This window comes from Mobula birostris, chromosome 2, assembly GCF_030028105.1.
Source record: "Mobula birostris isolate sMobBir1 chromosome 2, sMobBir1.hap1, whole genome shotgun sequence".
Taxonomy (NCBI): domain Eukaryota; kingdom Metazoa; phylum Chordata; class Chondrichthyes; order Myliobatiformes; family Myliobatidae; genus Mobula; species Mobula birostris.
Genome location: NC_092371.1, coordinates 12,147,000 through 12,174,404, shown reverse-complemented (window position 1 = coordinate 12,174,404; position 27,405 = coordinate 12,147,000). Strand labels below are relative to the sequence as shown.

General features: G+C 52.3%; 1 protein-coding gene across 1 annotated transcript in view; it reads right to left on the bottom strand.

Annotated features, from left to right (window-relative positions):
* The window catches only part of LOC140212391 (nuclear receptor ROR-alpha A-like), a 289,576-nt gene that overhangs the window by 98,789 nt on the left and 163,382 nt on the right, over positions 1-27,405 (bottom strand). The window contains exon 9 of the mRNA XM_072283142.1: positions 39-68. Coding sequence (XP_072139243.1) covers positions 39-68 — 30 coding nt within the window. The remainder of the gene's footprint in view (positions 1-38; positions 69-27,405) is intronic.

Below are 27,405 nucleotides of genomic sequence, written 5' to 3'. Positions count from 1 at the left end.
TCACTGTTGGAGATCTATGTAACAGATTGAACACTTACATCGATGAGTCTTTTTGTTGACGGCATCACCTAAAATAAAATAAATAGGAAAATTAATATTCAGCAGCCTAATTTGCTGCCCCTTTTAATCTGCCTCAATTTTGAAATGTCCTCCTTTGTTTTGAATCTCTCCACAGCCTCTCACTTGCTAACCTCCAACTACTTGATTTCTTCAAGAATCCAGATTTAAGATAGTTTGTTGTCATTCTTCAGTAAAGAACAAAATGATTGTTACATCGGAATGCAGCATAAAACAAAAAAGCAGAAAAAGACAATAAATATAAAAGCAATCCTATAAAACACAATGTACCAGTACCTGTTGAGTGTGGCTGTCTACAGTACCTTGAAAAACTATTCATCCCCCAACTACTACTTTCACATTTTACTGTTTAATTTTCTAGATATAAAATATATTGAAGTTAGATTTTTTGCGCTAATCTACAAAACATCGTGCATCATGTCAAGTCAAAAGAAGAATTCCAAAGCCTGTCAACAATTTACTAAATTAAGAACCAAAATTGTGAGGCTAAAAAAGTATTCATCCCCTTTGTAATACTACCCAAACTTTCCTTAGGTGCAATACTGTATATTACCTTACTAACTCACCCAATTTGTTGATGTAGTAAATTGAAGATTGAAAATTGAAACTTGAACAAATACCCCTCTCAGTTAGATCAAACAGTATGGTAGATTTTCAACAGACCAAAACAAAATGAAAACAAAAGAGCATTCAAGGCAAGTCGGGGAAATGATAATAGAGAAGCTCTAATCTGGGGAAGGGTACAAGACCATCTCAAGGGCACTGAACATACCTCAGAGCCCACTGCAGTCCATCGTGAAGAAGTGGAAAAATATGAAATGTCAACTACACTGCCGAGGTCAGGCTGCCCCTCCAAACTTAGTTACCAGAGAAGAATGGCACTTGTAAAGAGAGGCTACTGTGAAGCCAGTCACTCTGAGTGAACTGCAAAAGCCAATAGCTGCAACTGGAGACAAAGTTCTTGGCTCCACAACCTTTAAGGCCTTGCACAAAAAGGGTGTTTATGGAAGAGTGGCAAGGAAGAAGCCTGGCTTAAAAAAAGCATATCCTTGCCCGTAAACACTTTGCAAATCATCACTTAGAAGGTACTGTAAAGATGTGGAAGGTCTTGTGATCGGATGAGACTTAAGTGAAACTTTTTGACCTCAACACTAACATGGTATGTGTGGTGTAAATCTGATTCTGCACATCAGTCAGGTAACGGCATCCCTACTGTAAAGTATGGTGGGGGAAGCATCATGCTGTGGGGATACTTTTCAGCAGCAGGGACTGGAAATACGGTCAGGGTTGATGGGAAAATGAATGCTGCTATATACAGAGAGATCCTGCATAAAAACCTGCTAGCCTTTGCCAGAAAGTTTAACCTGGGGAGGAAGTTTGTCTTTCAGCAGGACACCACCCAAAGCACACTGTCAGAACAACCATGGAGTGGCTTCAAATGAAGACAATTGATGTGCCTGATCGAACATCTCCGGCAAACTTGAAGATCACTGTCCATCACTGTTTCCCAACTAACTTGGCACAGCTTGAGCAATTTTCCAAGGAGGAATGGGAGGAGGGAACAGAATGGGGGAGAGGGAGTGAGTGGGGAGGGCAGGAGTGAAATTATGATGTTGTAGCTATTAGAGAGATATAATTATGGGGGGCACGCAGGACAGGCAGCTCTATGTTCTGGGGTTCTCTTTTTTAGACTTGATAGAGAGAGGTATATGATAGGGTACATGCAAGCAGGTTTTTTTCCACTGAGGATGGGTAGTACTACAACCAGAGATCATGGTTTAAAGGCAAAAGGTGAAATGTTTAATGGGAACATGAAGAAAAACTTCTTCTCTCAGAGGGTTGTGAGAGTGTGGAATGAGCTGCCAGCAAAAGTGCTTCATGTGAGGTTGATTTCCCCGTTTAAAAGAAGTTTGGATAGGTACATGGATAGCAGGGGGATAGAGGGCAATGGACCTGGTGCAGGTGAATGGGAGTAGCCAGTTTGGCATGCGCTAGATGGGCTGAGGGGCCCATTTCTGTGCTGTGCTTTTCCATGACTGTATGAATGGTACTAAAGTGGGAGGGGTGGCATTACTTATCAAAGAAAAGTATCCAAACAGGATGTTCTAGCGAGCTCGTCTACTGAAGTAATATGATAGATAGATAGATATACTTTATTAATCCCGAGGGAAATTGGGTTTCATTACAGCTGCACAGAACTGATGAATAAGAAAGGGATGACCACATTAATGGGATATTATAGACCTTCCAATAGTCAGTGGGATTTACAGGAACAAATTTGTAGATAGGTAGCAGACAGTTGCAAGAAATACAAGGCTGTGATAGAGATTTTAACTTACGGCTTATTGACTGGGGCTCCCATACTGTAAAAGAACAGGAAGCTGATAGAGTCTGTCAAATATGTTCAGGAAAATTTCCTTAATCAATACAAGTCCATAAGACCATAAGATGTAGGAGCAGAATTAAGCTATGCAGCCCTTTGAGTCTTCTCTGCTATTTTATCATGGCTGATCCAATTTTCCTTTTGGCTCCAGTCTCCTGCCCATATCACATCATGCTCTGAGCAATCTAGAATCTATCAACCACTGCCTTAAATGTACATGAAGACTTGGCCTCGCAAACACAAGGAAATCTGCAGATGCTGGAATTTCAAGCAACACACATCAAAGTTGCTGGTGAATGCAGCAGGCCAGGCAGCATCTCTAGGAAGAGGTACAGTCGATGTTTCGGGCCGAGACCCTTTGTCAGCACTAACTGAAAGAAGAACTAGTAAGAGATTTGAAAGTGGGAGGGAGAGGGGAGGTTCCAAAATGATGAGAAGACAGGAGGGGGAGGGATGGAGCCAAGAGCTGGACAGGTGATTGGCAAAAGGGATACGAGAGGATCATGGGACAGGAGGCCTAGGGAGAAAGAAAGAAAAGGGGGAGGAGGGGAAGCCCAGAGGATGGGCAAAGGGTACAGTGAAAGGGACAGAGGGAGAAAAAGGAGAGAGAGAGAAAAAGAATGTGTGTATATAAATAAATAAATAACGGATGGGGTACATGGGGGAGGTGGGGCACTAGCGGAAGTTTGAGAAGTCAATGTTCATGCCATCAGGTTGGATGCTACCTAGACGGAATATAAGGTGTTGTTCCTCCAACCTGAGTCTGGCTTCATCTTAGAAACATAGAAAACAGGCGCAGAAGTAGGCCATTCGGCCCTTCAAGCCTGCACCACCATTCAGTATGATCATGGCTGATCATCCAACTCAGAACCCTGTACCAGCCTTCGCTCCATACCCCCTGATCCCTTTAGCCACAAGGGCCATATCTAACTCCCTCTTAAATATAGCCAATGAACTGGCCTCAACTGTTTCCTGCGGCAGAGCACTCCACAGATTCACCACTTTCTGTGTGAAGAAGTTTTTCCTAATCTCGGTCCTAAAAGGCTTCCCTTTTATCCTCAAACTGTGACCCCTCGTTCTGGACTTCCCCAACATCGGGAACAATCTTCCTGCATCTAGCCTGTCCAATCCCTTTAGGATTTTATATGTTTCAATAAGATCCCCCCTTCAATTTTCTAAATTCCAACGCGTATAAGCCTAGTCGATCCAGTCTTTCATCATATGAAAGTCCTGCCATCCCAGGAATCAATCTGGTGAACCTTCTTTGTACTCCCTCTATGGCAAGGATGTCCTTCCTCAGATTAGGGGACCAAAACTGCACACAATACTCCAGGTGTGGTCTCAACAAGGCCTTGTACAACTGCAGTAGTACCTCCCTGCTCCTGTACTCGAATCCTCTTGCTATGAATGCCAGCATACCATTCACCTTTTTCACTGCCTGCTGTACCTGCATGCCCACCTTCAATGACTAGTGTATAATGGCACCCAGGTCTCGTTGCACCTCCCCTTTTCCTAATCGGCCACCATTCAGATAATAATCTGTTTTCCTGTTTTTCCCACCAAAGTGGATAACCTCACATTTATCCACATTAAATTGCACCTGCCATGAATTTGCCTACTCACCTAACCTATCCAAGTCACCCTGCATCCTCTTAGCATCCTGCTCACAGCTAACACTGCTGCCCAGCTTTGTGTCACCCGCAAACTTGGAGATGCTGCGTTTAATTCCCTCATCTAAGTCATTAATATATATTGTAAACAACTGGGGTCCCAGCACTGAGCCTTGCGGTACCCCACTAGTCACTGCCTGCCATTCTGAAAAGGTCCTGTTTATTCCCACTCTTTGCTTCCTGTCTACCAACCAATTCTCTATCCACATCAATACCTTGCCCCTAATACCGTGTACTTTAAGTTTGCACACTAACCTCCTGTGTGGGACCTTGTCAAAAGCCTTTTGAAAATCCAAATATACCACATCCACTGGTTCTCCCCTATCCACTCTACTAGTTACATCCTCAAAAAATTCTATGAGGTTCGTCAGACATGATTTTCCTTTCACAAATCCATGCTGACTTTGTCCGATGATTTCACCGCTTTCCAAATGTGCTGTTATCACATCTTTGATAACTGACTCTAGCATTTTCCCCGCCACCGATGTCAGGCTAACCGGTCTATAATTCCCCGGTTTCTCTCTCCCACCTTTTTTAAAAAGTGGAGTTACATTAGCCACCCTCCAATCCTCAGGAACTAGTCCAGAATCTAAAGAGTTTTGAAAAATTATCACTAATGCATCCACTATTTCTTGGGGTACTTCCTTAAGCACTCTGGCATGCAGACCATCTGGCCCTGGGGATTTATCTGCCTTTAATCCCTTCAGTTTATCTAACACCACTTCCTTATTAACATGTATTTCCCTCAGTTCCTCCATCTCACTGGACCCTCTGTCCCCTACTATTTCCAGAGATTATTTATGTCCTCCTTAGTGAAGACAGAACCAAAGTAGTTATTCAATTGGTCTGCCATAATCAATTCACCTGTTTCTGTCTGTAGGGGACCTACATTTGTCTTAACCAATCTTTTTCTTTTCACATATCTATAAAAGCTTTTACAGTCAGTTTTTATGTTCCCTGCCAGTTTTCTCTCATAATCTTTTTTCCCCTTCCTAATTAAGTCCTTTGCCCTCCTCTGCTGAACTCTGAATTTCTCCCAGTCCTCAGGTGAGCCACTTTTTCTGGCTAATTTGTATGCTTCTTCTTTGGAATTGATACTATCCCTAATTTCCCTTGTCAGCCACGGGTGCACTACCTTCCTTGATTTATTCTTTTGCCAAACTGGGATGAACAATTGTTGTAGTTCATCCATGCGATCTTTAAATGCTTGCCATTGCATATCCACCGTCAACCCTTTAAGTGTATTTTGCCAGTCTATCTTAGCTAATTCACGTCTCATACCTTCAAAGTTACCCTTCTTTAAGTTCAGAATCTTTGTTTCTGAATTAACTAAGTCACTCTCCATCTTAATAAAGAATTCCACCATATTATGGTCACTCTTACCCAAGGGGCCTCTCACAACAAGATTGCTAATTAACCCTTCCTCATTGCTCAATACCCAGTCTAGAATAGCCTGCTCTCTAGTCGGTTCCTCGACATGTTGGTTCAAAAAACCATCCCACATACATTCCAAGAAATCCTTTTCCTCAGCACCCTTACCAATTTGGTTCACCCAAACTATATGTAGATTGAAGTCACCCATTATAACTGCTGTTCCTTTATTGCACACATTTCTAATTTCCTGTTTAATACCATCCCCAACCTCACTACTACTGTTAGGTGGCCTGTACAGAACTCCCACCAGCGTTTTCTGCTCCTGTGTTATGCAGCTCTACCCATATCGATTCCACATCCTCCTGGCTAATGTCCTTCCTTTCTATTGCGTTAATCTCCTCTCTAACCAGCAATGCTACCCCACCTCCTGTTCTTTCATGTATATCCCTCCTGAATATTGAATATCCCTGAATGTTGAGCTCCCATCCCTGGTCACCCTGGAGCCATGCCTCTGTGATCCCAACTATATCACATTCATTAATAACAATCTGCACTTTTAATTCTTCCACCTTGTTACGAATGCTCCTTGCATTGACACACAAAGCCTTCAGGCTCGCTTTTACAACACTCTTAGCCATTATACAATTATGTTGAAGCGTCGCCCTTTTTGATTTTTGCCCTGGATTTGCCGGCCTGCCACTTTTACTTTTCACCTTACTACTTTTTGCTTCTACCCTCATTTTACACCCCTCTGTCTCTCTGCACTTGTTCCCATCCCCCTGTTGTGAACTAACCTCCTCTCTCCTAGTCTCTTTACTTTGATTCCCACCCCCCAACCATTCTAGTTTAAAGTCACCTCAGTAGCCCTCGCAAATCTCCCCGCCAGGATATTGGTCCCCCTAGGATTCAAGTGTAACCCGTCCTTTTTGAACAGATCATACCTGCGCCAAAAGAGGTCCCAATGATCCAAAAACTTGAATCCCTGCCCCCGCTCCAATCCCTCAGCCACGCATTTATCCTCCACCTCATTGCATTCCTACTCTCACTGTCATGTGGCACAGGCAGTAATCCCGAGATTACTACCTTTGCGGTCCTTTTTCTCAACTCCCTTCCTAACTCCCTATATTCCCCTTTCAGGACCTCTTCCCTTTTCCTACCTATGTCATTGGTAGCTATATGTACCACAACCTCTGGCTCCTCACCCTCCCACTTCAGGATATCTTGGACGCAATCAGAAATATCCCGGACCCTGGCGCCAGGGAGGCAAACTACCATCCGGGTCTCTGGACTGTGTCCACAGAATCGCCTATCTGACCCACTTACTATCAAATACCCTATTACAACTGCCCTCCTCTTCCTTTCCCACCCTTCTGAGCTACAGGGCCGGACTCTGTGCCGGAGGCACGGCCACTGTCGCTTCCCCCGGGTAAACTGTTACCCCCCCCAACAGTACTCAAACAGGAGTACCTATTGTCAAGGGGCACAGCCACTCTTGACAGTAGAGGAGGCCGTGGATAGACATATCAGCATGGGAATGGGACGTGGAATTAAAATGTGTGGCCACTGGGAGATCCTGCTTTCTCTGGCGGACAGAGCGTAGGTGTTCAGCGAAACTATCTCCCAGTCTGTGTCGGGTCTCGCCAATGTATAGAAGGCTGCATCAGGAGCACCGGATGCAGTATATCACCCCAGCCGACTCACAGGTGAAGTGTCGCCTCACCTGGAAGGACTGTCTGGGGCCGTGAATGGTAGTGAGGGAGGAAGTGTAAAGGGCATGTGTAGCGCTTGTTCCGCTTACAAGGATAAGTGCCAGGAAGGAGATCGGTGGGGAGGGATGAATGGACAAGGGAGTCGCGTAGGGAGCAATCCCTGTGGAAAGTGGGGGGATGGAGGGAAAGATGTGCTTAGTGGTGAGATCCCATTGGAGGTAGCGGAAGTTAGGGAGAATTATATGTTGGACCCGGAGGCTGGTGGGGTGGTAGGTGAGGATGAGGGGAACCCTATTCCTAGTAGGGTGGCGGAAGGATGGAGTGAGAGCAGATGTGCGTGAAATGGGGGAGATGCGTTTGAGAGCAGAGTTGATGGTGGAGGAAGGGAAGCCCCTTTTTTTAAAAAAGGACATCTCCTTCATCCTGGAATCATCATGACCCCACTAAGCAGCACCAGGCCATTGTATCCCACATGATCACCGACTTTATCCTCTCAGGGGATCTCGCATCCACTGCTACCAACCTTATAGTTCCCACACCCCGCACTTCCCGTTTCTACCTCCTACCCAAGATCCACAAACCTGCCTGTCCAGGCAGGCCCATTGTCTCAGCTTGCTCCTGCCCCACTGAACTCATTACTGCATACCTTGACACTGTTTTATCCCCCCTTGTTCAATCCCTTCCTACCTATGTTCGTGACACTTCTCACGCTCTGAAACTTTTTGATGATTTTAAGTTCCCTGGCCCCCACCGCTTTAATTTCACCATGGATGTCCAGTCCCTATATATTTCCATCCCCCATCAGGAAGGTCACAAAGCTGTCTGCTTCATTTTGGATTCCAGACCTAACCAGTTCCCCTCTACCACCACTCTGCTCCGTCTAGCAGAATTAGTCCTGACTCTTAATAATTTCTCCTTTGGCGCCTCCCACTTCCTCCAAACTAAAGGTGTAGCCTTGGGCACCCTTATGGGTCCTAGCTATGCCTGCCTTTTTGTTGGCTTTGTGGAACATCTATGTTCCAAACCTATTCTGGTATCTGTCCCCCACTTTTCCTTCGCTACATCGACGACTGCATTGGCGCTGCTTCATGCACGCATGCTGAGCATGTTGACTTCATTAACTTTGCCTCCAACTTTCACCCTGCCCTCAAGTTTACCTGGTCCATTTCCGACACCTCCCTCCCCTTTCTAGATCTTTCAGTCTCTACCTCTGGAGACAACTTATCTACTGATGTCTACTATAAGCCTACCGACTCTCACAGCTATCTGGACTATTCCTCTTCTCACCCTGTCTCTTGCAAAAATGCCATCCCCTTCTCGCAATTCCTCCATCTCCGCCACATCTGCTCTCTGGATGAGGCTTTTCATTCCAGGACGAAGGAGATGTCCTCCTTTTTTTTAAAGAAAGGGGCTTCCCTTCCTCCACCAACAACTCTGCTCTCAAACGCATCTCCCCCATTTCAAGCACATCTGCTCTCACTCCATCCTCCCGTCACCCCACTAGGAATAGGGTTCCCCTCGTCCTCACCTATCACCCCACCAGCCTCCGGGTCCAAAATATAATTCTCCGTAACTTCCACCACCTCCAACGGGATCCTACCACTAAGCACATCTTTCCCTCCACTCCACCCCGCTTTCCGCAGGGATCGCTCCCTACGTGACTCCCTTGTCTATTCGTCCCCCCCATCCCTCCCCACTGATCTCCCTCCTGGCACTTATCCTTGTAAGCGGAACAAGTGCTACACATGCCCTTACACTTCCTCCCTCACTACCATTCAGGGCCCCAGACAGTCCTTCCAGGTGAGGTGACACTTCACCTGTGAGTCGGCTGGGGTGACATACTGCATCCGGTGCTCCCGATGCGGCCTTCTAAATATTGGCGAGACCCGATACAGACTGGCAGATCGTTTCGCTGAACACCTACGCTCTGTCCGCCAGAGAAAGCAGGATCTCCCAGTGGCCACGTATTTTAATTCCACGTCTCATTCCCATTCTGATATGTCTATCCACGGCCTCCTCTACTGTCAAGATGAAGCCACACTCAGGGTTGGAGGAACAGCACCTTATATTCCCTCTGGGTAGCCTCCAACCTGATGGCATGAACACTGGCTTCTCAAACTTCCGCTAATGCCCCCCCCCGTACCCCATCCGTTATTTACTTATTTATATACACACATTCTTTTTCTCCCTCTGTCCCTCTCACTATACCCCTTGCCCATCTTCTGGGCTTCCCTCCCTCCCCCTTTCCTTTCTTTTTCTCTAGGCCTCCTGTCTGCATGATCCTCTCATATCCCTTTTGCCAATGAACTGTCCAGCTCTTGGCTCCATCCCTCCCCCTCCTGTCTTCTCCTATCATTTCGTTTCTCCCCCGCCCCCTGCCACTTTCAAATCTCTTACTAGCTCTTCTTTCAGTTAGTCCTGATGAAGGGTTTCGGCCCAAAACGTCGACTGTACCTCTTCCTAGAGATGCTGCCTGGCCTGCTGCGTTCACCAGCAACTTTTATGTGAAGACTTGGCCTCCACAGCTCCCTGTGGCAAAAAAATTCCACAGATTCACCACTCTCTGGCTAATGAAATTCCTCCTCATCTCTGTTCCTCTCCATTCTGAAGCTGTATCCTCTGGTCTTAGACTCTCCCACCATAGGAAACACCCTCTCCATATCTACTCTATCAAAGGTCTTTGATAGATTTCAATGAGGTCACCCCTCACCTTCTGAATTCTAGTGAATATAGGCAGAGCCATCAAACGTTCTTCACATGATAAGCCATTCAATCCTGGAGTCATTTTTGTGAACCTCCTTTGAATCCTCTCCAGTTTCAGCACATTCTAAAGGGCCTAAAACTGCTTAAATACTCTTAAGTGAGGCTTCACCAGTGCTTTATAAAGTCTCGAGTTTAGGAGCCGAGAGACATTGTTTCTGCTATATAGGACCCTGGTCAGACCCCACTTGGAGTACTGTGCTCATTTCTGGTTGCCTCACTACAGGAAGGATGTGGAAACCATAGAAAGGGTGCAGAGGAGATTCACAAGGATGTTGTCTGGATTGGGGAGCATGCCTTATGAGAATGGGTTGAGTGAACTCGGCCTTTTCTCCTTGGAGCGACGGAGGATAAGAGGTGACCTGATAGAGGTGTACAAGATAATGAGAGGCATTGATCGTGTGGATAGTCAGAGGCTTTTTCCCAGGGCTGAAATGGCTAGCACGAGAGGGCACAGTGCTTGGAAATAGGTACAGAGGAGATGTCAGTGGTAAGTTTTTTTATGCAGAGAGTGGTGAGTGTGTGGAATGGGCTGCTGGCGATGGCGGTGGAGTATCTTTTAAGAGACTCTTGGACAGGTATATGGAACTCAGAAAAATAGAGGGCTATGAGTAACCCTAGGTAATTTTTCAGGTAAGGACATGTTCGGCACAGCTTTGTCGGCCAAAGGGCCTGTACTGTGCTGTAGGTTTTCTATTTTTCTCTGAAATCATGCTGACGACGGCCTATTTTATCATGTGCCTCCAAGTACCCTGAAAACACATCCTTACAATCGACACCAACATCCTCTCAACTACTGAGATCAGACTAACTGGCGCATAGGGTTCTTTCTTCTGCCTCTCTCCATTCTTCAAAAGTGGGGAGACATACAACTTTCCAGTCCTCCGGAACCATTCCAGAATCTAGTGATTCTTGAAAGATCCTTACTAATGCTTCCACAATCTCTTCAGCCACTTCTTTCAGAACCCTGGGGTGTACACCATCTGGTCCAGGTGACTTACCTACCTTCAGACCTTCCAATTTCCCAAGCACTTTCTCCCTAGTAATGGCAACTACACTCACTTCTGCACCCCCCACCCCAACACTCTCAAAGTTCTGTTCTACACTAGCTTGCATAGCACACAGACAGCCAGGTCGACCCCAACCAATGGAGTGCCTCTTAGTTGTAAATGCTCCCTACATGATGCTGCTGCAGGATTTTCCTGGTGCCTTTCCATACAGATTATTGTGCATATGTCAATAAACTCAACTTCAACTTCTTCTAAATTCAAGGTTTGGAAGAGCCAAAACCAGATACCAGCCGCTGATACAAGCTACTCATTCACGATCCAGCAAAAGAAATACTTTTCACTCTTGAAGGGCTATGGTCTGGGAGTGGGTTAGCACAGACTAAATGGGCCAAAGGGCTTCAGTACTCTATGACTGTGACTCTCTGAAACAGTGGAAGGAATGGGGAATAACAGAAACAGTAGGGAGGAGGGAGGGAGAGAGAGAGAGTAGGAAGAGTGACCATGAGTGGGGAAGGTAAGGTGAGTTCGAGGTAATTGAAAGGAGCAGAGGGTGATACTGGGGAGGTGGAGGGGGGGGAGAGAAAGGTGGAAGATAGTGAGGAAGAGGGAGAAGGGGGTGGGAAGGGACAAAGTGAGGACTAAGAGATTGTGGAGTGAGTGGGGAGACTGGGGAGGTGGGATGGGAATGGAGAGAGAGTGGGGAGGGAGAGAGGGTGGAGGAAGAAACTGGGGGTAGTGGGGAGAGGAGAGTTAACAGGTTTAGTGAGAACAGAGGGATGGAAGTAGAGAGTGGGGACAGAAGTGGTGGATTGAGTGGGAGAAACAAGGAAGTGCGGAAAATGAGAATGAGGAGGTGAAGGGGGGAGGGAGGAAGACAATAGTGAGGGGGTGAAGAAGGAGGGCTGAGGAAAAGAGTGATGAAGGTAAGAGAGAGGTCAGAAAAGAGCTGGGGGGGGATGGGAAATAGGGGGAGAGAAGAAGAGGGAGAACCAAGTGACAGAGGGAGAGAGATAATGCATGTGGAAGAGAGAGTTTGCGGTAGGGAGAGATTAATACATTTCAAGGATAACAGAAAATGAAATTGAGAAGTTAAGAGACAGAGGTAGAGAATGTACTTGGGGGAGTGAGGGAGGGACAGAGTGAGAAAGTGAGGGAGGGAGGGAAAAGAACAAATTGGGAGAAAGAGGAAGAGGGAGGGAGAGAGAAGGAGAGTGAAAAATAAGGGGGGAGAGAGGGAGAGGATGAAGAGGGAGGGAGAGAAAGGGAGAGAGAGAGGTTAGAGAGAGGAGGAGGGAGAGAGGATAGAGGTAGGGGAGGGAGAGAGAAGGAGGGAATGAGAGGATGGAGAGAGAGAGGAAGAGGAGGGAGAGAAAGGGAGAGGGGAGAAAGGATGGAGAGAGAGCGATGGGAGAGAAATGGGAAAGAGAGGGAGTGAGTGGTAGGGAAGGAGCGAGGTAGAAAGTGTGGGAGGGAGACAGGGTGAGGTAAGGGGAAGAACTGGAGGGAAAGAGAGAGGGAGTGAAGGAAGGAGGGAGCTGGAAGAGTGGGAGGGAGACTGGCAGGGTGCTAGAGGAAAGAGAGAGATGGAAGAAAGGTACAGTCAAAGGGAGGGAGAGCAGAGGAAAGGAGAGAGGATATGAGTGTGAGAGGCGCAGGTTGTACAAGGCCGCCGTGGGTGAGAGTGAAGTGAATGTGGCCTACTGTGTGTGGGTGGGAGCGATGGTGGAGAGTGCTCTCAGCTCCCTGTCCCATGCACAGGTGCCTACCACAAGCTGGAGTCTGTGGTTGCCAACACCTGGCCCTCCGGCAGCAGTGGCGGCCAGGAACGCTGCCTGGAGACCTGCAAAGCTGCACAACACAGCGCAGCAAAACCACTGCAGTCCCTGCGCAAACTCTGGCCCACACAGGCTATGCACAAGAGAAGCTGTCAACAGCCACTCATGGGCACCTTCCTCGCCTCTGGGTCGATGAGCTTTGTGAAGCACTCTGCTGTATTACACTGTGGGAGGGGGTGAGGAGAGAGTGTCACACTGTGGGGGGGGGGGTGAGGGGAGAGTGTTACACTGTGGAAGGGTGAGGAGAGACTGTTACACTGTGGGAGGGGGTGAGGAGAGAGTGTCACACTGTGGGGGGGGGGTGAGGGGAGAGTGTTACACTGTGGAAGGGTGAGGAGAGACTGTTACACTGTGGGAGGGGGTGAGGAGAGAGTGTCACACTGTGGGATGGGTGAGGGGAGTGTGTTACAATGTGGGTGGTGTTGAGGGCAGAGTGTTACACTGTGGGAGGGGTGAGGAGAGAGTGTTACACTGTCGGGGGGTGAGGAGAGAGTGTTACACTGTGGGGGTGTGAGGGGAGAGTGTTACACTGTCGGGGGGTGAGGAGAGAGTGTCACACTGTGGGATGGGTGAGGGGAGTGTGTTACAATGTGGGTGGTGTTGAGGGCAGAGTGTTACACTGTGGGAGGGGTGAGGAGAGAGTGTTACACTGTCGGGGGGTGAGGAGAGAGTGTTACACTGTGGGGGTGTGAGGGGAGAGTGTTACACTGTCGGGGGGTGAGGAGAGAGTGTCACACTGTGTGGGGGGTGAGGTGAGAGTGTCACACTGTGGGAGGGGGTGAGGAGAGAGTGTTACCCTGTGGGAGGTGGTGAGGGGAGAGTGTTACAATGTGGGGGTGTGAGGGTCGAGTGTTACACTGTGGGGGGGGGTGAGATGAGAGTGTTAAAATGTGGGAGGGGTGAGGAGAGAGTGTTACACTGTGGGAGGGGGTGAGGGGAGTGTGTTACAATGTGGGTGGTGTTGAGGGCAGAGTGTTACACTGTGGGAGGGGTGAGGAGAGAGTGTTATACTGTGGGGGGGTGAGTAGAGAGTTTTATAATGTGGGAGGGTATGAGCGGAGAGTGTTACACTGTGGGGTGGGGAGTGAGGAGAGAGTGCTACACTGTGGGAGGGGGGAGGAGAGAGTGTTACACTGTGGGGGGTGTGAGGAGAGAGTGTTACACCGTGGGGTGACGTGAGGGGAGAGTGTTACACTGCGGGAGGCGGTGAGGGGAGAGTGTTACACTGTGGGGGGGTGAGGGGAGAGTGTTTACACTATGGAGGGTGAGGAGGGAGTGTTACACGGGGGGTGACGGGGGAGTGTTACACTGTGGAGAGAGGTGAGGGGAGAGTGTTACACTGTGGGGGGGTGAGGAGAGAGTGTTGCACTGTGGGAGGGGTGAGGAGAGAGAGAGAGAGTGTTACACTGTGGGAGGGGGTGAGGGGAGAGTGTTACACTGGGGGGAGGGGGAGGGGAGAGTGTTACACTGTGGGAGGGGCTGAGGAGAGAGTGTCACACTGTGGAAGGAGGTGAGGGGAGAGTGTTACACTGTGGGGGCTGAGGGGTGAGTGTCACAGTGTTGGGGGGTGAGGAGGGAGTGTCACACTGTGGGAGGGGGTGACGGGAGAGTGTTACACTGTGGAAGCGGGTGAGGGGAGAGTATAACACTGTGGTGGGTGAGGAGAGAGTGTTTACACTGTGGGGGTTGAGGGTAGAGTGTTAAACTGTGGGAGGGTGTGGAGAGCATATTACACTGTGGGGGTAGGGGAGGGGAGAGTGTCACACTGTGGGAGGGTGAGGGGAGAGTGTCACACTGTAGGGGAGGTGAGGGGAGAGTGTCACACTGTCGGGGGGTGAGGAGAGAGTGTTACACTGTGGGGCGGGTGAGGAGAGAGTGTCACATTGTAGGGGGGTGAGGAAAGAGTGTTACACTGTGGGATGGGTGAGGAGAGCGTGTTACACTGTGGGGGGTTGAGGAGAGAGTGTTACACTTTGGGAGGAGGTGAGGGGAGAGTGTTATACTGTGGGAGGGGTGAGGAGAGCGTGTTACACTGTGGGAGGGGGTGAGGAGAGAGTGTTACACTGTGAGAGGGGTGAGGAGAGAGTGTCACACTGTGGGAGGGGGTGAGGGGAGAGTGTTACACTGTGAGGGAGGTGAGGAGAGAGTGTTACACTGTGGGAGGTGTGAGCAGAGAGTGTTACACTGTGGCAGGGGGTGGGGGAGAGTGTCACACTGTGGGAGGGGGTGAGGAGAGAGTGTTACACTGTCGGGGGGTGAGGAGAGAGTGTCACACTGTTTGGGGGGTGAGGTGAGAGTGTCACACTGTGGGAGGGGGTGAGGAGAGAGTGTTACCCTGTGGGAGGGGGTGAGGGGAGAGTGTTACAATGTGGGGCTGTGAGGGTCGAGTGTTACACTGTGGGGGGTGTGAGGTGAGAGTGTTAAAATGTGGGAGGGGTGACAAGAGAGTGTTACACTGTGGGGGCTGAGGGGTGAGTGTCACACTGTCGGGGGGTGAGGAGAGAGTGTCACATTGTGGGAGGGGGTGAGGAGAGAGTGTTACATTGTGGGAGGGGGTGAGGAGAGCGTGTTACACTGTGGGGGGTGAGGGGAGATTGTTACATTGTGGGAGGGGGTGAGGAGAGAGTGTTACACTGTGGGGGGGTGAGGTGAGAGTGTTACACTGTCGAGGTGGTGAAGAGGGAGTGTTACCCTGTGGGAGGGGGTGAGGAGAGAGTGTTACACTAGGGGGGGTGAGGAGAGAGTGTTAGACTGTGGGGGGGGTGAGGAGAGAGTGTTAGACTGTGGGAGGGGGTGAGGAGAGGGTGTTACACTGTTGCGGAGTGAGGAGAGAGTGTTACACTTTGGGATGGGGTGAGGAGAGAGTGTTACACTGAGGGAGGGCGGAGGAGAGAGTGTTACACTGTGGAGGTTGAGAGCAGAGTGTTAAACTGTGGGGGGGGTGTGGAGAGAGTGTTACACTGTGGGGGGAGGGGTGAGGGGAGAGTGTCACACTGGGGGGGTGTGAAGACAGAGTGTCACACTGTGGGGGGGGTGAGGAGAGAGTGTTACACTGTGGGGGGGTTTGAGGAGAGAGTATCACACTGTGTGGGGGTGAGGAGAGAGTGTTACACTATGGGAGGGGTTAGGGGAGAGTGTTATACTGTGGAGAGGTGAGGAGAGAGTGTTTACACTGTGGAGGGGTGAGGAGACAGTGTTACACTGTGGTAGGGTGAGGGGTGAGTGTTACTCTGTGGGGGGGTGAGGAAAGAGTGTTACACAGTGGGAGGGGGTGAGGAGAGAGTGTCACACTGTGGTAGGTTGAGGGGAGAGTGTTACACTGTGGGAGGTGAGGGGCGAGTGTTACACTGTCGAGGTGGTGAAGAGAGAGTGTTACACTGTGGGAAGGGGTGAGGAGAGAGTGTTACACTCTGGGAGGGTGAGGGGAGAGTGTTACAATCTGGGGGGTTGAGGGGAGAGTGTTACACTGAGGGAGAGGGTGGGGGGAGAGTGTTACACTGTGGGAGGTGAGGGGCGAGTGTTACACTGTCGAGGTGGTGAAGAGAAAGTGTTACCCTGTGGGAGGGGGGTGAGGAGAGAGTGTTACACTGTGGGGGGTTGAGGGGAGAGTGTTACACTGTCGAGGTGGTGAGTAGAGAGTGTTACACTGTGGGAGGGGGTGAGGAGAGAGTGTTACACTCTGGGGGGGTGAGGGGAGAGTGTTACACTGTGGAAGCAGGTGAGGGGAGAGTATAACACTGTGGTGGGTGAGGAGAGAGTGTTTACACTGTGGGGGTTGAGGGTAGAGTGTTAAACTGTGGGAGGGTGTGGAGAGCATATTACACTGTGGGGGTAGGGGAGGGGAGAGTGTCACACTGTGGGAGAGTGAGGAGAGAGTGTCACACTGTAGGGGGGGTGAGGAGAGAGTGTTATACTGTGGGAGGGGGTGAGGGGAGAGTGTTACACTGTGGGAGCAGGTGAGGGGAGAGTGTTACACTGATGGGGGTTGAGGGGAGAGTGTTATACTGTGGGAGGGTGTGAGGGGACAGTGTTACACTGTGGGAGGGGGTGAGGGGAGAGTGTTACACTGTCGAGGTGGTGAGTAGAGAGTGTTACACTGTGGGAGGGGGTGAGGGGAGAGTGTTACACTGTGGGAGGGGGTGAGGGGAGAGTGTTACACTGTCGAGGTGGTGAGTAGAGAGTGTTACACCGTGGGGGGGTGTGGAGAGAGTGTTACACTGTGGGTGGAGGGGGAGGGGAGAGTGTCACACTGTGGGGGGGTGAGGAGAGAGTGTTACACTGTGGGAGGGGGAGGAGAGAGTGTTACACTGTCGGGGGGGAGGAGAGAGTGTTGCACTGTGGAGAGGTGAGGGGAGAATGACACAGTGGGAGGGGTGAGGAGAGAGTGTTACACTGTGGGGGGAGGGGGAGGGGAGAGTGTTACACTGTGGGGGGTGAGGAGAGAGTGTTACACTGTGGGAGGGGTTAGGGGAGAGTGTTACACTGTGGAGGGGTGAGGAGAGAGTGTTACACTGTGGGAGGGGTTAGGGGAGAGTGTTACACTGTGGAGGGGTGAGGAGAGAGTGTTACACTGTGGGGGGAGGGGGAGGGGAGAGTGTTACACTGTGGGGGGGGGAGAGAGTGTTACACTGTGGGGGGGTTGAGGGGAGAGTGTTACACTGTGGGGGGAGGGGGAGGGAAGAGTGTTACACTTTGGGGGGGTGAGGGGAGAGTGTTACACTGTAGGGGGGAGGGGAGAGAGTGTTACACTGTGGGAAGGGTGAGGAGAGAGTGTCACACTGTAGGGGGGGTGAGGAGAGAGTGTTACACTGTGGGGGGGGTGAGGAGAGAGTGTTAGACTGTGTGAGGGGGTGAGCAGAGAGTGTTACACTGTTGCGGAGTGAGGAGAGAGTGTTACAATTTGGGATGGGGTGAGGAGAGAGTGTTACACTGAGGGAGGGCGGAGGAGAGAGTGTTACACTGTGGAGAGGTGTGGAGAGAGTGTTACACTGTGGGGGGAAGGGTGAGGGGAGAGTGTCACACTGTTGGGGTGTGTGAAGACAGAGTGTCACACTGTGGGGGGGGTGAGGAGAGAGTGTTACACTGTGGGAGGGTAAGGGCTGAGTGTCACACTGTGGGGGTTTGAGGAGAGAGTATCACACTGTGTGGGGGTGAGGAGAGAGTGTTACACTATGGGAGGGGTTAGGGGAGAGTTATACTGTGGAGAGGTGAGGAGAGAGTGTTACACAGTGGTAGGGTGAGTGGTGACTGTTTCACTGTGGGGGGTGAGGAGAGAGTGTTACACTGTGGGAGGGGGTGAGGAGAGAGTGTTACACTGTGGGTGGTTGAGGGGAGAGTGTTACACTGTGGGAGGGGGTGAGGAGAGAGCGTTACACTGTGGGGGGTTGAGGGGAGAGTGTTATACTGTGGGAGGGGGTGAGGAGAGAGTGTTACACTGTGGGGGGGAGAGGAGAGAGTGTTTACACTGTGGGGGTTGAGGGTTGAGTGTTAAACTGTGGGGGGTGAGGGGAGAGTGTCACACTGTCGGGGGGTGAGGAGAGAGTGTTACACTGTGGGAGGGGGTGAGGAGAGTGTTGCACTGTCGAGGGGGTGAGGTGAGAGTGTCACACTGTGGGAGGGGGTGAGGAGAGAGTGTTATAATGTGGGAGGGGGTGAGGAGAGAGAGTTGCACTGTGGAGGACTGAGGGGAGAGTGTTACACTGTGGGGTGAGGTGAGGGAGAATTACACTGTGGGGGGGGTGAGGAGAGAGTATGACACTGTGGGGGGTGAGGAGAGAGTGTTACACTGTGGAGGGGCGAGGGGAGAGTGTTACACTGTGGGAGGGGGTGAGGAGAGAGTATAACACTGTGGCGGGTGAGGAGAGAGTGTTTACACTGTGGGGGTTGAGGGTAGAGTGTTAAACTGTGGGAGGGTGTGGAGAGCATATTACACTGTGGGGGTAGGGGAGGGGAGAGTGTTACACTGTGGGGGGTGAGGGAAGAGTGTTACACTGTGGGAGGGGGTGAGGAGAGAGTGTTACACCGTGGGGGGGGGGAGAGGAGAGAGTGTCACACTGTGGGTTTGAGGGTAGAGTGTTAAACTGTGGGGGGTGTGGAGAGAGTGTTACACTGTGGGGGGAGGGGGAGGGGAGAGTGTCACACTGTGGGGGGGTGAGGAGAGAGTGTTACTCTGTGGAGGGGTGAGGGGAGAGTATAACACTGTGGGAGGCGGAGGAGAGAGTGTTGCACTGTGGGAGGGGGGAGGAGAGTGTGTTACACTGTGGGAGGGGGAGGAGAGAGTGTTGCACTGTGGGAGGGGGAGGAGAGAGTGTTGCACTGTGGGAGGGGGGAGGAGAGAGTGTTGCACTGTGGAGAGGTGAGGGGAGAGTGTTACACTGTGGGGTTAGGTGAGGGGAGAATGACACAGTGGGAGGGGTGAGGAGAGAGTGTTACACTGTGGGGGGAGGGGGAGGGGTGAGTGTTACACTGTAGGGGGGGTGAGGAGAGAGTGTTACTCTGTGGGAAGGGTGAGGAGATAGTGCCACACTGTGGGAGGGGTTAGGGGAGAGTGTTACACTGTGGAGGGGTGAGGAGAGAGTGTTACACTGTGGGAGGGGGTGAGGAGAGAGTGTTACACTGTGGTAGGGTCAGGGGTGAGTGTTACACTGTGGGGGGGTGAGGAGAGAGTGTTACACTGTGGAAGGGGGTGAGGGGAGAGTGTTACACTGTGGGAAGGGTTGAGGAGAGAGTGTTACACTGTGGAAGGGGGTGAGGGGAGAGTGTTACACTGTGGGAGGGGTGAGGGGAGAGTGTTACACTGTCGAGGTGGTGAGTAGAGAGTGTTACACTGTGGAAGGGGTGAGGAGAGAGTGTTACACTCTGGGAGGGTGAGGAGAGTGTTACACTCTGGGAGGGGTTAGGGGAGAGTGTTACACTGTGGGGGGTGAGGGGCGAGTGTTACACTGTGGAAGGGGGTGAGGGGAGAGTGTTACACTGTGGGAGGGGGTGAGGAGAGAGTGTTATACTCTGGGGGGGTGAGGGGAGAGTGTTACACTGTGGGTGGGAGGAGAGAGTGTTACACTGTGGGGGGGTTGAGGGGAGAGTGTTATACTCTGGGAGGGGATGAGGGGAGAGTGTTACACTGTCGAGGTGGTGAGTAGAGGGTGTTACACTGTGGGAGGGGGTGAGGAGAGAGTGTTACACTCTCGGGGGGGAGGAGAGAGTGTTACACTGTAGGGGGGATGAGGAGAGAGTGTTACACTTTGAGAGGGGGTGAGGAGAGAGTGTTACACTGTGGGGTTTGAGAGCAGAGTGTTAAACTGTGGGGGTGTGTGGAGAGAGTGTTACACTGTGGGGTGAGGTGAGGGGAGAATGACACTGTGGGAGGGATGAGGAGACAGTGTTACACTGTGGGAGGGGGAGGAGAGAGTGTTGCACTGTCGAGGGGTGAGGGGAGAGTGTTACACTGTGGGGTGCGGTGAGGGGAGAATGACTGTGGGAGGGGGTGTGGAGAGAGTGTTACACTGTGGGGGGTGGGGGGAGAGTGTTACACTGTGAGATGGGTGAGGAGACAGTGTCTCACTGTTGGGGAGGGTGTGCGGAGAGAGTATCAAACTGTGGGGGGAGTGAGGTGAGAGTGTTACACTCTGGGAGGGGTTAGGGGAGAGTGTTACACTGTGGGGGGTGAGGGGCGAGTGTTACACTGTCGAGGTGGTGAGGAGAGAGTGTTACACTGTGGGAGGGGGGTGAGGAGAGAGTGTTACACTGTGGGGGGTTGAGGGGAGAGTGTTACACTGTGAGAGGGGGTGAGGAGAGAGTGTTACACTGTGGGGGGTGAGGAGAGAGTGTTTACACTGTGGGGGGGTGTGGAGAGATTGTTACACTGTGGGGTGAGGTGAAGGGAGAATGACACTGTGGGAGGGGGAGGAGAGAGTGTTGCACTGTCGAGGGGTGAGGTGAGAGTGTTAAACTGTGGGATGAGGTGAGGGGAGAATGACACTGTGGGAGGGGGTGTGGAGAGAGTGTTACACTGTGGGAGGGGGGTGAGGAGAGAGTGTTACACTGTGGGGGGTGAGGGGCGAGAGTTAAACTGTGGGGGGGTGTGAGGAGAGAGTATGACACTGTGGGGGGTGAGGAGAGAGTGTTACACTATGGGAGGGGGTGAGGAGAGTGTGTTGCACTGTGGAGGACTGAGGGGAGAGTGTTACACTGTGGGGTGAGGTGAGGGGGAATGACACTGTGGGAGGAGGTGAGGAGAGAGTGTTACACTGTGGTAGGGTCAGGGGTGAGTGTTACACTGTGGAAGGGGGTGAGGGGAGAGTGTTACACGTGGGGGGTGAGTGGCGAGTGTTACACTGTGGAAGCGGGTGAGGGGAGAGTATAACACTGTGGCGGGTGAGGAGAGAGTGTTACACTGTGGGGGTAGGGGGAGGGGAGAGTGTCACACTGTGGGGGGGTGAGGAGAGAGTGTTACACTGTGGGGGGGGTGAGGAGAGCGTGTTAGACTGTGGGAGGGGGTGAGGAGAGAGTGTTACACTGTTGCAGAGTGAGGAGAGAGTGTTACACTTTGGGATGGGGTGAGGAGAGAGTGTTACACTGAGGGAGGGCGGAGGAGAGAGTGTTATACTGTGGAGAGGTGAGGGGAGAGTGTTACACTGTGGGGGGAGGGGGGAGGGGAGAGTGTCACCCTGTGGGGGGGTGTGTAGACAGAGTGTCACACTGTGGGGGGGGGTGTGGAGAGAGTGTTACACTGTGGGAGGGTGAGGGCTGAGTGTTACACTGTGGGGGGGGTTTGAGGAGAGAGTATCACACTGTGTGGGGGTGAGGAGAGAGTGTTACACTATGGGAGGGGTTAGGGGAGAGTGTTATACTGTGGAGAGTTGAGGAGAGTGTGTTACACTGTGGGAGGGGGTGAGGAGACAGTGTTACACTGTGGAAGGGGGTGAGGGGAGAGTGTTACACTGTGGGAGGGGCTGAGGGGAGAGTGTTACACTGTCGAGGTGGTGAGAAGAGAGTGTTACACTGTGGGAGGGGGTGAGGAGAGAGTGTTATACTGTGGTGTGTTGAGGGGAGAGTGTTACACTGTGGGAGGGGGTGAGGGGAGAGTGTTACACTGATGGGGGTTGAGGAGAGAGTGTTACACTGTGGGAGGGGGTGAGGGGAGAGTGTTACACTGGGGGGTGAGGGGAGAGTGTTACACTGTGGGGGGAGGGGGAGGGGAGAGTGTCACACTGTGGGGGGGTGAGGAGGGAGTGTTACACTGTTGCGGGGTGAGGAGAGAGTGTTACATTGTGGGAGGGGGAGGAGAGAGTGTTGCACTGTCGAGGGGGTGAGGAGAGAGTGTTGCACTGTCGAGGGGGTGAGGTGAGAGTGTCACACTGTGGGAGGGGGTGAGGAGAGAGTGTTATAATGTGGGAGGGGGTGAGGAGAGAGAGTTGCACTGTGGAGGACTGAGGGGAGAGTGTTACACTGTGGGGTGAGGTGAGGGAGTATGACATTGTGAGGGGGGTGAGGGGAGAGTGTTACACTGTGGGAGGGGGTGAGAGGAGAGTGTTACACTGTGCAGGGGTGATGAGAGAGTGTTACACTGTGGGAGGGGGTGAGGAGAGAGTGTTACACTGTGGTAGGGTGAGTGGTGAGTGTTTACACTGTGGGGGGGCGAGGGGAGAGTGTTACACTTTGGGGGGGTGAGGGGAGAGTGTTACACTGTGGGGTGAGATGAGGGGAGAATGACACTGTGGGAGAGGTGATGAGAGAGTGTTACACTGTGGGGGGTTGAGGGGAGAGTGTTATACTATGGGAGGGGGTGAGGGGAGAGTGTTACACTGTGGTGTGTTGAGGAGAGAGTGTCACACTGTGGAGGGTGAGGGGAGAGTGTTACACTATGGGAGGGGGTGAGGAGAGAGTGTTACACTGTGGGAGGGGTGAGGAGACAGTGTTACACTGTGGGGGGGAGGAGAGAGTGTTACACTGTGGGGGGTTGAGGGGAGAGTGTTACACTGTCGAGGTGGTGAGTAGAGAGTGTTACACTGTGGGAGGGGGTGAGGAGAGAGTGTTACACCGTGGGGGGGGGAGAGGAGAGAGTGTTTACACTGTGGGGGTTGAGGGTAGAGTGTTAAACTGTGGGGGGTGTGAAGAGAGTGTTACACTGTGGGGGGAGGGGGAGGGGAGAGTGTCACACTGTGGGAAGTGGGAGGAGAGTGTGTTACACTGTGGGAGGGGGTGAGGAGACAGTGTTGCACTGTGGGATGGGGAGGAGAGTGTGTTACACTGTGGGAGGGGGTGAGGAGAGAGTGTTACACTCTCGGGGGGGGAGGAGAGAGTGTTACACTGTAGGGGGGATGAGGAGAGAGTGTTACACTGTGAGAGGGGGTGAGGAGAGAGTGTTACACTTTGAGAGGGGGTGAGGAGAGAGTGTTACACTGTGGGGGGGTGAGGAAAGAGTGTTTACACTGTGGGGTTTGAGAGCAGAGTGTTAAACTGTGGGGGGGGTTGGAGAGAGTGTTTCACTGTGGGGTGAGGTGAGGGGAGAATGACACTGTGGGAGGGATGAGGAGAGAGTGTTACACTGTGGGAGGGGGAGGAGAGAGTGTTGCACTGTCGAGGGGTGTGGAGAGAGTGTTACACTGTGGGGGGAGGGGGGAGTGTTACACTGTGAGATGGGTGAGGAGACAGTGTCTCACTGTTGGGGAGGGTGTGCGGAAAGAGTATCAAACTGTGGGGGGGGGTGCGGAGAGAGTGTTACACTCTGGGAGGGGTTAGGGGAGAGTGTTAGACTGTGGGGTGTGAGGGGCGAGTGTTACACTGTCAAGGTGGTGAGGAGAGAGTGTTACACTGTGGGAGGGGGTGAGGAGAGGGTGTTACACTTTGGGGGGGTGAGGAGAGAGTGTTACACCATGGGAAGGGGTGAGGAGAGAGTGTTGCACTGTGGAGGACTGAGGGGAGAGTGTTACACTGTGGGGTGAGGTGAGGGAGAATGACACTGTGGGGGGGTGTGAGGAGAGAGTATGACACTGTGGGGGGTGAGGAGAGAGTGTTACAGTGTGGGAGGGGTGAGGGGAGAGTGTTACACTGTGGGAGGGGGTGAGGAGACAGTGTTACACTGTGGGAGGGGGTGAGGAGAGAGTGTCACACAGTGGGGGGGTGAGGAGAGAGTGTTACAGTTTGGTAGGGTGAGGTGTGAGTGTTACACTGTGGAGGATTGAGGGGAGAGTGTTACACTGTGGAGGGGGTGAGGAGAGAGTGTTACACTCTGGGGGGTGAGGAGAGAGTGTTACACTGTGGGAGCGGGTGAGGGGAGAGTGTTACACTGTGGGGGTGAGGGTAGAGTGTTACACTGTCGAGGGGGTGAGGAGAGAGTGTTACACTGTGGGAGGGGGTGAGGAGAGAGTGTTATACTCTGTGGAGGTAAGAGGAGAGTGTTACACTGTGGGGGGTGATGGGAAAGTGCTACACTGTGGGGGGAGGGGTGAGGGGACAGTGTTACACTGTGGTGGGGTGAGGAGAGAGTGTCACACTGTGGGGGTTGAGGAGAGAGTGTTACACTGTGGTAGGGTGAGGGCTGAGTGTTACACTGTGGGGGGTGTGAGGAGAGTGTCACACTGTGGTAGGGTGAGGAGAGAGTGTTACACTGGGGGGGTTGAGGGGAGAGTGTTACACTGTGGGAGAGGGTGAGGGGAGAGTGTTACACTCTGGGGGGTGAGGGTAGAGTGTTACACTGTCGATGGGGTGAGGAGAGAGTGTTACACTGTGGGAGGGGGTGAGGAGAGAGTGTTACACTCTGCGGGGGTGAGGGGAGAGTGTTACACTGTGGAGGGTGAGGGGAGAGTGTTTCTCTGTGGAGGGGTGAGGGGAGAGTGTTACACTGTCGAGGTGGTGAGGAGAGGGTGTTACACTTTGGGAGGGGGTGAGGAGAGAGTGTTACACTGTGGGAGGGGGGAGGAGAGAGTGTTGCACTGTGGAGAGGTGAGGGGAGAGTGTTACACTGTGGGGTGAGGTGAGGGGAGAATGACACTGTGGGAGGGGGCGAGGAGAGAGTGTTACATTGTGGGGGGTGATGAGAGAGTGTTTACACTGTGGGGGTTGAGGGCAGAGTGTTAAACTGTGGGGGGGTGTGAGGAGAGAGTGTTACACTTTGGGAGGGGGTGAGGAGAGAGTGTTACATTGTTGCGGGGTGAGGAGAGAGTGTTACACCGTGGGAGGGGGTGAGGAGAGAGTGTTACACTGAGGGAGGGGGAGGGGGAGGAGAGAGTGTTACACTGTGGGGGGGTGAGGAGAGAGTGTCACACTGTAGGTGGGGGTGAGGAGAGAGTGTTAGAGTGTGGGGGGGTGAGGAGAAGGTGTTAGACTGTGGGAGGGGGGAGGAGAGAGTGCTACACTGTGGAGGGGTGAGGGGAGATTGTTACACTGTGGGGTGAGGTGAGGGGAGAATGACACTGTGGGAGGGGTGCGGAGAGAGTGTTACACTATCCGGGGGAGGGGAGAGAGTGTTACACTGTTGGAAGGGTGAGGAGAGAGTGTCACACTGTGGGGGGGTGTGAGGAGAGAGTATCACACTGTGGGGGGGTGAGGAGAGCGTGTTACACTGTGGCAGGGTTTAGGGGAGAGTGTTACACTGTGGTAGGGTGAGGAGAGAGTGTTATACTGTTGTAGGGTGAGTGGTGAGTGTTACACTGTGGTGGTGTGAGGAGAGAGTGTTACACTGTGGGGGGGTGAGGAGAGAGTGTTACACTGATGGGAGTTGAGGGGAGAGTGTTATACTGTGGGAGGGGGTGAGGGGAGAGTGTTACACTGAGGGAGGGCGGAGGAGAGAGTGTTACACTGTGGGGGTTGAGGGTAGAGTGTTAAACTGTGGGGGTGTGTGGAGAGAGTGTTACACTGTGGGAGGGGGTGAGGAGAGAATGTTACACTGTGGGAAGGGTGAGGAGAGAGTGTCACACAGTGGGGGGGGGGTGAGGAGAGAGTGTTACAGTTTGGTAGGGTGAGGTGTGAGTGTTACACTGTGGAGGGGGTGAGGAGAGAGTGTTACACTGGGGGGGTTAAGGGGAGAGTGTTACACTGTGGGAGCGGGTGAGGGGAGAGTGTTACACTGTGGGGGGTGAGGGTAGAGTGTTACACTGTCGTCGAGGGGGTGAGGAGAGAGTGTTACACTGTCGAGGGGGTGAGGAGAGAGTGTTACACTGTGGGAGGGGGTGAGGAGAGAGTGTTATACTCTGTGGAGGTGAGAGGAGAGTGTTACACTGTGGGGGGTGATGGGAAAGTGCTACACTGTGGGGGGAGGGGGGAGGGGGACAGTGTTACACTGTGGTGGGGTGAGGAGAGAGTGTCACACTGTGGGGGTTGAGGAGAGAGTGTTACACTGTGGTAGGGTGAGGGCTGAGTGTTACACTGTGGGGGGTGTGAGGAGAGTGTCACACTGTGGTAGGGTGAGGAGAGAGTGTTACACTGGGGGGGGTTTGAGGGGAGAGTGTTACACTGTGGGAGAGGGTGAGGGGAGAGTGTTACACTCTGGGGGGTGAGGGTAGAGTGTTACACTGTCGATGGGGTGAGGAGAGAGTGTTACACTGTGGGAGGGGGTGAGGAGAGAGTGTTACACTCTGCGGGGGTGAGGGGAGAGTGTTACACTGTGGAGGGTGAGGGGAGAGTGTTTCTCTGTGGAGGGGTGAGGGGAGAGTGTTACACTGTCAAGGTGGTGAGGAGAGGGTGTTACACTTTGGGAGGGGGTGAGGAGAGAGTGTTACACTGTGGGAGGGGGGAGGAGAGAGTGTTGCACTGTGGAGAGGTGAGGGAGAGTGTTACACTGTGGGTTGAGGTGAGGGGAGAATGACACTGTGGGAGGGGGCGAGGAGAGAGTGTTACATTGTGGGGGGTGATGAGAGAGTATTTACACTGTGGGGGTTGAGGGCAGAGTGTTAAACTGTGGGGGGGGGGTGAGGAGAGAGTGTTACACTTTGGGAGGGGGTGAGGAGAGAGTGGTACACTGTGGGATGGGGTGAGGAGAGAGTGTTACACTTTGGGAGGGGGTGAGGAGAGAGTGGTACACTGTGGGATGGGGTGAGGAGAGAGTGTTACATTGTTGCGGGGTGAGGGAGAGAGTGTTACACTGTGGGAGGGGGGTGAGGAGAGAGTGTTACACTGTGGGAGGGGGTGAGGAGAGAGTGTTACACTGAGGGAGGGGGGGAGGAGAGAGTGTTACACTGTGGAGGGGTGAGAGGAGAGTGTTACACTGTGGGAGGGGGTGAGGAGAGAGTGTTACACTGTGGAGGGGTGAGGGGAGAGTGTTACACTGTGGGAGGGGGTGAGGAGAGAGTGTTACACTGTGGAGGTGAGGAGAGAGTGTTACACTGTGGTAGGGTGAGGGCTGAGTGTTACACTGTGCAGGGGTGTGAGGAGAGAGTGTCACACTGTGGGGGGGAGTGAAGAGAGAGTGTTACCCTGTGGGGGGGGGTGAGGGGAGAGTGTTACACTGTCGATGGGGTGTGGAGAGAGTGTTACACTGTGGGAGGGGGTGAAGAGAGAGTGTTACACTCTGGGGGGGTGAGGGGAGAGTGTTACACTGTGGAAGCGGGTGAGGGGAGAGTGTTACACTGTGGGAGGGGGTGAGGAGAG